Genomic DNA, 10,485 nt, shown 5'->3' on the forward strand with positions numbered 1-10,485 from the left:
GACAAACAGAGTTTTTTCGAGGACATTCTGCAGATCTGAAGTGAGGTGGTAAAACGTATCTTTGTAGTGGGTCCATTGGCCAGGGCTGGACCACTTGAGATCTTCTCCGCGGACCTCGCGACCATCACGATACGTCGGGTCTGTAATTGTCTGGTCGCCCTTTCCAAAAGAGGAAGGCTGACTCCGGGAGTGGATGGCCTCGATGTTTGGGGAATCAAGACTGCCAAAGGACGTCTCGTTTGGACCCATAAACAAGTATTTGCTCAAGTAGGATTTCAGATTGAAAGAAATAAATGGATAGGAGACGACATTGTTTAGAGCTTCTGTAACAGGAGTATCGCGCTCCACCTGTAGACTTCTGTGCTGTCTTGTTAGTTTTCCGAGGCGTTCCTGGATACTAAGGTAGGTGACGATAGGGTGCTCTGGTTCTAGAGACGTTGACATTCTGGTGCGAGATGCAGTTATGTCGGGATAGGGTGGTGGTGGTGGTACAGAATCAGGAGGATACTACGAAAGGGGCGTGTTCCAGATTCAAGCGCTTTCCAGGTTTCACTTTTTAACCCTAGGGTTGGACATGGGTTACACGTTACACGGTGACACAACGGAGGAAGAAATGATCGGCTCTAATCACCGGTACTAGCATTCAACGTTGGCGAGGACAAGTAGGTCTTTTCCTAGAGCGAGGAGAATATTAGATCTCCGCAAGTCTTTTGGTTCGATGCGCCATTCCCGGCTCTATGCGGCATGTTTCGGAGCCTAAATCCTTCTTTAGGGCCGGGTTTAGGCTGATTTTTCAACGGCACGAGCCGCGAGCGCTCAGCGAGCTGTCATCCTCAAGACCAGTCGCTGATAGGAAGATCATACGTATATACGGAGGGCTATACTCTGCACAACAACTTATTTGCAGGTAAATACAAGTCCTGTCTGTTCTCACTTAAAGGATTACTTCTCGGTAATTAATTCAATGTTCTCGTTCAAACAGCTTTCCATATTCTCTGAGGAACGACTTTCTGTAAAATCACTCTTTGGATTTGGTTATCATCCGGTGGCTCTTGGCCAATTCTTACAATATTCTCTGTTGCCGAATTTCCGAGTCGTGCGCAAGGTGCGATCTTCCGCATCTGCCAACTGCTGTGTAGCTTTGTGAGTACGTCGTTGCCTAAGAATCATCCGCTCCCACTGGATACGATCACTATAGGGAAAACCATAAATCTCTGACGCATTTTGTTGCTGTCAAGGTCCTGCTACAAATAATATCTCTCGCCAAACCTCTCATGAGTCGAAAATCCTCCAAGCGCGTCAGGATTCTTGTCATCACCCCGGATATCCCTATGTGCTGCATCTCCACCAAATATCTAACACGCAAAGCCGAATCGGGCTCCACACCTCTTCTTCGACTTCAGTCCTAGGATCCTCTGTACTCGATCTCAGAATCAGACAACCGAATGAATTTTTCTTGTTTCCGGTGACAAAGCGTATAAATTAGGCAGACACTTGCGGCACTCCAGCTTCTCCATGACTGTAGCTACGTCCATAATGGTACGTTTATTGCTAATTCTCGTTTGTGATTGGTTGTGAATATCTTTTCCAGACATCAAAACGAACAATGTTATGGCGGTCCTGCCTCGAAGCCACAACAGAGAATCCCTCGTTAAGGATATACAGACATGTATCGAAACGCATCCCGCCGAAACCTATGAATCTCTCACTCTTCCCCAGCTTGTTCCTGAGCCCATAATTACTGTCAAATTGCGGCTACTCCCGGACGTGGGCCTGCTTCCTAATTTGAGTAATCTGAACATCAAGCTTATTGACTTAGGCGAAGGCATTTTTTTCATCCTTATTCCCACCGTTTCATGAATTCTTACCCATCGCCTAGCCGAACCTGTATGAAAGCGACTCACGACGCTCTCGCAGCCCACTGTGTTCCGCCCACCCGACTCTCTTCTGCGGTTCCCGTCGTCGACACCATCCAATATATGGGCAGTGGGATGCAGGCACGTTTATGTTCATGCATTGATAATTAAATTTTCACTGTTAACCAGGCGTTTGAGCTGGTCGCGAACTATCACGTCTTTATGCAGGATCATTTCGATAAAGCAACACATATTCAAAAGATCCAAGATCATAGAGCTCCTTGGTAAACCACCCACCTTTCTGAGTGAATGCCCTTGGGAATACAATTACTTCAATCGTGATGGTACGTTTCAGGCTCATTACATTCTCGACGATGTCTGACGTTTTCTGAAGGGAGCTCCTGAAAGTTAAAGATTAGATGAGGATAGCATTGAAACGACGGTCGAGGGGGTCTCGGGTGCCAAACATTTGGATTTGCGTGGCTTGGGCCAGTTCCTGCGAGCATGTCTAATTTGGGATCCCAGGATGCGTCCAACCGCTGCTCAGTTATTGCCGCATCCTTGGCTGAACGGAGTCTAGAAGTCCTTAATCTGTCGCTTCCTTGATGTAAATGTCTGGGATTCCATTGCGTTGGTTTTCAGCGATTATGTAAATGGACGATATATAGAACGGCTGACGAATGTCCTGGACATATCGCGTGCCACATCACCAATAGCCACGAGTGAGGCGAAACTGCATTCAGGGTTGTACGTTGTGTTAACTGTCGCCCTCTGGAGTTTCGGCGCCTAAACGTAAAGTATAAGTCCTCCAAAATATCCAACTATCCTGTGTCAATGCGCGGAGCGAGGATCCGTGCAACAAATTTTGGGGATGCCATAGATATTGAAAACTGCGACATATGAAGATAGTACCTAACAGTCAGCGAAGAAAAACTTTCATGAGGTGACCAAGGCCCTGTTCATCCGCGTCGACCCTGTTCCTGGTGAATGTGAACAGCAGATATCATTCAGCTGTCCATTTGATGACAGGTCCAATAGAAGGGCCAAGCCCTGGATCCTTTGACGACCTGTGATCGACATGAAAAGGCTACCAGAGGGGCTTGGATGGTCTTAGAAGACAGCGCGCCATAGCCGGCAAACATCCGAAAGGAGGAAGACGTACGTTTTCGTGTTCCGAGATAGTGAATTGCTCCTATGTTGTGAGAGAAGATTGCTTTTAGTAGTTACATAGGAATACGTGAAATAGGCGACGGAACTGGGATCCAGTGAGCGGTGGCCTTCAAACATGGAGGCAGAGGTATCAAACGTGTTTAGGGATACTGTCAATGACATAGTTGGATGACGGTCGTCAATGTTATCGATTCGGAACGTCGTGGATTGTTGTCAGGTTGAAGTCCTCCACTAATGATATGCATGTTTTCCTGTTTACAAAATATGATTTTAGTTTTAGTGCGATGAGGCGGCATTAGGATTCTGACAAGAGAATGTCATTCGAACCTACGGATAGCAATAACCATTGTTTTCCTTGTGAGAAAGACAGCTCGGAACAATCGATCTCCCACCCTCAATCCTCCTTGGGTCCAGAAGATTTGAATTCCACTGTCTCTAACATTGAGTAACAAACACGGAAATGATGAAGGCAGATTCCACGCAAGATTTCCATTTCTTGATGAAGAGGAGGGCTACTAGTTGATCCGTTCCAGTGGCGTTTGAGGAGTTTGAGGAGATCTGAAGCCACCAACTATTCAGACTCACATCATACTATATTATGACAGTTACCGCAGACATGGATCGGACGATCAGGCCAATGCATCATCTTCACCATCCTTTCCACATAATTCTACCATACCCCCATGTTAGAATTAAGCCAAAAATCACAGATTAAAGTATATGTCGGAAAACAGGGTAACAGCTTATTCCCAGTATCATGTGCACAGTAGCAAGCCAATAGTATTGTGCTTGGCTGAGCTCTGCAAACGCATGAGGATCTACTCTAAAGTACCTACTTTTATACTAAATGTACTTTTACTAGAACTTTCCACACTTTTCCTCTTCCTTCTTCCTTAATAAGCGAACTCGGCATGATGCCGGATTGCCAAATCCCAACAGTATAAGTACACAGGTGGTGCACTTGTCGAACCATGGGCTAGCCAGAGCGTGGATAGAACAAAGCCACCCGCCGGCTGCATTCCGGTGGAAATAAGCCTAGCAGCCGCAGGCTATATGACAACTGGGCCAACCCCAGGATAAACTGTCTTGGCCCCAGTCTATATGCTATTTTGAAATCTGAAGCAACCTCCTTTCCCGTTCCGCTCCCCCAGCTCACACCGGCTCGCATTGTGACTTCATATAGCAATAGACAATATTATGATTTTATTAGCAGCTCTCTAATGCACTACTGTACATACCATAGACTACGTATAATAAGTAAGCTATGGCTGAGCCTACAGTCAACCGTTGGTCATGGTGCCATATGTAGTTGTGCGGCAAAGACTGAAAGACAGGGAATCAGAATGGTAGACACTAGCAGAACATATTTTGACTCACCGAGGGTGTTGAACATCGCCGTCAAGATGACCTAGAGTGTTTGAAGACGCAGCAGACACATATCATGCCAGTTTGCTGCTGAAATTTCGAAAGGAGGGGAGACAATACAAGACGGAGGCAGACAAGAATCTAGCGCGATGTGTGAACACAGTGCTCCCTTCTACCGGACAGGCGACAAACCCGCCTATACAATGTCCAGGAAGGTTCATCGGCCTCCACGCTTGATGAAATGGCACAGGCGCCATGCATAGGGAGATACAAAAAGGGAGGGAACTTCAAGCTGTCACCGAAACGATGGTGGTGGTTGAAGTTCAAAGTTCAACATGGGCAAAACAATGGCAAACTCCCAAATTTAACATGTGGATGGCGTGCTCAGCTGCGGCTGGTTTGTGCTGGGGGTATCTGTCGCCGAACATAGGATGCGTTGAAGACGTCGGGCCGGCCTCAGGCCAAATTGATTGGGATAGATTCTGTCCTAAAAAAATTGGACGTAGGCTAAATTTGGTTCTCAACGCGGGCCAGCTCCTACTGGGCGAAGCCGAGTCTATCCGAAGCTTCAGCTGTGTAAACCGTCCCACGATCGGGATCTTCCATTGTTTATGCATCGATCCCTGATGGCATCATTTGTATCCTTGCTGAAGAATCAAGAGAGACGCTTTCTTTGGACATAGGGCCTGCAGTAGAATCCTCGGCTTAACACAGAAGGCAACAATAAGCAGGAGAGTAGCACGCTGAGAAGACGGCGAGAGAAGATGACATGGTCGGGACGCGGCCCAAGTCGGAGATCACCGCATCATCTACGAATTTCATACCTGTTGTATCCGTACCCTTACACCTTAACCGACACATTTTCTGGTTTTTCATGTCGTCGTTTCACACGAACATCATTTTTCATGAGTGCAGTTTCTAATAATGAAGTATTCCTTTTTTATGGCCCTTCTGGTTCGATACAAGGATCACCAAAGATCACATGTCCCCTGTTACTGTATTGCTGTCTTTTTACGTTCTTGAGGCCCATTCTCACCGCAAGTACCACCGTTCTCATGGCGTCTTCTGTGGTTAAGTGCATCCATTCTTTATCAGGTAGTATCGACGGTTTCTATCACCGAAGGGTATAGCCAGTCGGGCGAGCCATTATCTTTGTGCTCCAGTAGGCTCCAGTCCAACGCCTTTCTTGTCAACCTTATTTCTTATCTTAGGGCATTCATGGAGGCGCTTTCTTACTGGGTGAGCATGTGGTACGACGGCAACTCTCTGTGACAGCCGGAGTTTAAAGATGGCCCAGTCACCGCCGTTGTGGTTTGATGGTCGTCCTGAGATCATCGGTTGAGCAGAACAAAGCGCCCGTTCACTAGCTGCAACGGAACTTGGCCTTTTCTTTTTTGCTCTACGACGTGGTGCTCCAATCAACTCAGTCTCACATAGGGATGCTTCTTCTCGATGTCATTTGATTTACGCTGTTCGCAGGGACTTGAAGCTATCTGAATCATATGCTCGGGCGGCATCCGGGCGGTTGACCAACTGATTTTGCTCCCGATGTTTTGCGGACGTATTCTGAATTAAAAAATCCGACGTAGCTAAAGTCGATGAGGACAAGTTCATTGCATAGAGGCGATGCCAAAAGGCTCTGCTCACAGATTGTCATTTCGAAAGGTTCGGGCGTGCATCCTGGTTTTGGTTACTTCCGTAGGTTAGATCGAAAGATTGGAATTCATTCTCACAATTTGATATTTCAGTGATATCGACATCGCTATTAGCTAAAAGGGTTTTGAAGACTAATGTTAGCCCAGACTTGGCCCGAGAAGCAACTTCAAGCCATTCGTGGACTTTAGGTCCCCAGATTCTCAAACTCCGACACCTTATAATCAGGCCGGCATCGTGCGATCTTCCTTCAACTTCAGTCCGTTATCCCTCTTTTCTCTCCTTCATGTCATCAGCAAAGAGCGTCGCAGTCGTTACTGGTGCTGCTCAAGGTATCGGGAAAGCAATCGCTCTTCGATTAGCAGACGATGGTTTCGACGTCGCCGTGAACGATCTCCCATTGCCTGACAAGATTGCAAAGTTGAAGGACGTTCAAGAGGAGATTATTAGGAAAGGTCGCAGATCAGCTATCTTCCCAGGAGATGTATCAAGTGAAATCGATGTAAAACGTATGGTGGAAGGTACCGTGAATGCGCTGGGTGGACTGGATGTGGTACGTCATTTTATATTCATTTCAAACTATGTCTCCTGACAACCATCTTAATAGATGGTTGCGAATGCTGCTATCTGTCGTAATGCTAATATACTAGACTGTGCGTACAACCCCCCTCTACCCAGTTTCACCGTCACACATACCTTTTCACGCAGACACGGTAGAACAGTGGGATCAAAGCTTCGCCATTAATGCACGGGGTTGCTTTCTCTGCTATCAGTACGCAGCGAAGGAGATGGTGAAACAAGGACGGGGAGGACGGATCATTGGATGCTCGTCTTCTGCTGGAAAGCAAGGTCGGTCACAAAGCTTCATTCGGAACATCATGCATCATGTTGGACGATGCCAGGTTTACCGATGATGTCGCTGTATGGTGCGACTAAGTCGGCCATTCGGGGACTAACGCAGGGAGCCAGTATGCGCCCATTATTGTCTTCTACCTCTTTTTTGATGGCTTCTCGGAGATAGCACTTGATCTCGGCAAGTATGGAATCACCGTCAATGCGTATGCGCCAGGTGCCAATTAATGGTTCTTGAGATTTCCGACGCGCTGATCACTCATTGATTTCAATGTGCAGGCGCGGTAGATACCGAAATGTGTGCGTATTACACGAATTCGCAATAGCCCCTTGGCGACTCATCTTGTTCTAGGCAGAGATGCTGTACTCCAATAGGGAGACACGAACGAACTGATTACGACGGTATGATTTCATTCGCATGTGGATAGCCTGACTGACAACGAGGAAAGAATGTGGCGCGCTCGGCACTGGACTACATTGGGCAACCTGAGGATATAACAGGACTTGTATCTTACCTCGCGTCCAAGGAGTCGCGTTATATGACCGGTACGTACATTGGTTTATTTATCTCCTTTGTCGTAATAAATGAGTACCTAAGGCCAAACAGTACGTCTTTATTAAATCATTGTAACCACAATCTGCTGACTCCTACTTGCTTAGTTGGGAATCAACGGAGGATGGTGTTTTGATTAGCAGAAGTTGTTCATTTGTAATCTATTATCCAATCGCATAGGTCATCTATCAGACGATACATTGAAGTATTGCGGCCAGAAATGTATCCAAGGGCCAAACTCGTCCCTTGTACCACAAGAATAGCCGAACCATCTAGGTGTTGGAGACCATCGAGTACGTTCCAAGAGTCAATTCAGGGTTAAGAAGCCTTTGATCTCATTTATGGAATGTCCGATAATGCAGCGACGCTGATATCGTAAGCGCCCATCACGATCCTGGAAATAACCAGATAATTCAGTCGCCTCGACGGTTCAACCTCAGTGATCGGCGTTTTCCGAGCGATGAGAATTGGAATAGTAATCCCTTTCCCATTGGTAAGCGGCTCTCGAGACGTTGAATGACCAGCAGTCGAGAAAGAGGTTCTTGACAAGACCCAAGGCAGGAACCAAATTGGAAAGTCTATCATCATGGATGTATAGTTAAATATCTTCGATCTCAATACAGACGCTGTAAAGATACATGTTTTTGGAGGAACGAAATGAAGAGAAAATACAAAGATAACAGCAATGGCCTGGCGATATAGACGAATTATTACGCCTCAGAATTTTTCGCCCGGAGAAACATCCCACCTCCAAAATATCTGCAGTCAGCTTCCTGCGATTCATTACCCGTGTGTTCAATATAGTCCGTCCTACTGATCTCAACGATTTCCGAAACAGCACTCAGATGAAACTCGGTGGGGCGTCTCGCCCTCTTCCTTGGACTCTCACCCTCTTCGTGTTTGTTGCCTGACGAAGCTTTGTACACCGAGAACTCCTCCCCCGTCCATTTACCTTCGATGGAATTTTCTTCCAGGATGACCGGAGCGAGCTCCACGTCGAATACTTCGCTAAGTCTGGCGTAGATAATGGCGTCAAGGCCTTTGAGGTATTCCTCGCGAATGCTGGCTTGACGATAGAGGTAACGGAGAGGTATGCCTACTTCCTCCGTACCACTAGAAATGATCTCTTGGATGGCGTCAACGAGGGCTGAGATGGAGTCCTCGCTTGCGAAGCGAGAGGTAGCTTGAAGTTCGTTGCCGTGATCATCGCACCTTATGCTCGAATGGAATGCCACCATATCCAGTTTAGAGTCCTCCGTGTCGGAGTTGGGCGTCGACGGTAGTGACAATTCTGAAACAAAAACATCGTATTGGAGTATAATTCGTACTCCCTCTGTCACTGGTTCGACTTTATGCTCGACGTCGGTGTAGAAAGCGGCTGCCTTGAGATGTATTTCCGGCTGAGATTCCTCGTCAGCCTTTTTAACTTTGGGCTGCATGTCGATGACCACTTCCTCTCCACCATGTCTGAGATGAAGCGCACCGCCTTTCCAGGTCGTGTTGAGGGCAACCAAAACAGTAGCGTGGTGGTCATCTCCGTGCGTCGAGTCGCGGTGCCAGTCAAAATGTCCACCCTTATCGTACAGTGCAAGCTTGTAGAGCCTGACTTCTACCTCTTTACGCAGGAATAGAGTTCCCCCCAGGGCGACCTTCAGGTGGGAAGCGATGTCGTCGAGTGATGGGCACCTGTACGGAGGATATATGATGTCACCTGCATTGATCTCGTGGCCATCGCGATATGTCGGGTCGAAGACTGTCTGGTCTCCTTTCCCGAAAGACGAGGGTGTGCTTTTTGAGCCGATAGCATCGATGTCTGGGCAGCCGAGAGTACCAAAGGAAGTTTCCCCCGGACCCGTGACCTCGCATTCACTATAGTATGGTTCGAGAGTAAAAGAGACAAAAGGATGAGAGGAAAGATTGTTCAGAGCCTCGATAACGGGTGAATCGTGAACTACGCCTTGACGCTGTACGGCTCGGTTTTTGATGTGTTTATTGAGATCCACGTAGGCAAGTACTGGATGTTCAGGTTCTTGAGAGGATGGCATGCTGAGCTACGAGCAATATATGGGGGATTCAAACTGAAGAACGTTTTGTGCGAGGTAATCCCTTGATGGTTGGATAAGAAAGGCTGGTTTCAAACAAAAAGCGGATGTCTCACAATTCACAAATAATACGTAGTTGGGCGACAGGTCAAGAATTATACAGAAAGAGATATTTCTATTTAGTCTTGCGTCCCTAAAATATTTTAGCTTATTATCGATACCGAGAAATACTGGAAAACATGAGTTCCGATTGATACCATGTGTTTCAACTCTGCGCTGGAAGCCATGCTTTAAGGGTTCAATAAGCTTCTTCCAGAATAAAGATCCATTGGCTGTGACAAGGTGTCGGAACCGTTTCGATAAGTAGGTCTAAGAGGGAGAATGCACTATAGCTGATGATAGTCGCGGGACAAACCGCTACGAATACGGACAAGTCCGGTAAATGGCACGCTTCAAGTACACGTGGTCGCGGAGTGATCGGACCGCGCCCAAAAAGTCATTGGCTGTAGCTTCAATTCTTCTGGGGCCCATGCTCTCGAATCCGTCGTCCTTGTGGGGCAAAGCATTGGAAAGGTCGTGTATGTGTCACGCTTCAAGCTACGGAAGTCGAACCAGAAAGAGGGAGCACAGTGGTAATAAAGCTGTCGATGCTGTGCCATATTAAAAGTGAAAAAAGTGAGCCAAAAGAGAATAATGCCCTACCTCTTGAGCTCCCCGTCCAGAAGCCCATCTTCCCCTTAAGTCTTGATGTCGCCACCACCCTTCAATGACCCAATTCTTAGGCCTTTTCTGAAGGGATCTAATATATCCCGCTCCTGTCACGAAGTGAAAAGTGACCGTTCGATAGGTCTCGTGACTCGGAGTAAGACGCGTTTAACTCCAAAGACAGATATCTTTTGTCCAGGGACACCATGAAGCCGGTTGTATATAGATTCTCGCCCCATGTCACTGCAGGAAAAAATGAAATCTGGACCCCAAAAGAGGCACAGTCCAG

At 47.1% G+C, this 10,485-nt stretch overlaps 1 protein-coding gene across 1 annotated transcript; it reads right to left on the bottom strand.

Annotated features, from left to right (window-relative positions):
* Positions 1-8,029: 8,029 nt before the first annotated feature.
* EV420DRAFT_1207547 (uncharacterized protein) lies at positions 8,030-9,909 on the bottom strand. The gene is made up of 2 exons (XM_060466354.1): positions 9,608-9,909; positions 8,030-9,555 (listed from the first exon to the last, which is right to left on the bottom strand). The coding sequence occupies exon 2, from the start codon at positions 9,492-9,494 to the stop codon at positions 8,160-8,162; it is 1,335 nt and encodes a 444-aa protein (XP_060323044.1). The 5' UTR covers positions 9,495-9,555; positions 9,608-9,909; the 3' UTR covers positions 8,030-8,159.
* Between the last annotated feature and the right edge of the window lie 576 nt (positions 9,910-10,485).

This window comes from Desarmillaria tabescens, assembly GCF_030435595.1.
Source record: "Desarmillaria tabescens strain CCBAS 213 chromosome Unknown EV420scaffold_93, whole genome shotgun sequence".
Lineage (NCBI taxonomy): Eukaryota > Fungi > Basidiomycota > Agaricomycetes > Agaricales > Physalacriaceae > Desarmillaria > Desarmillaria tabescens.

Coding starts and splice junctions, on each gene's coding strand:
- EV420DRAFT_1207547 (XM_060466354.1), bottom strand. CDS start 9,494: ATGCCATCCTCTCAAGAACCTGAACATCCAGTACTTGCCTACGTGGAT.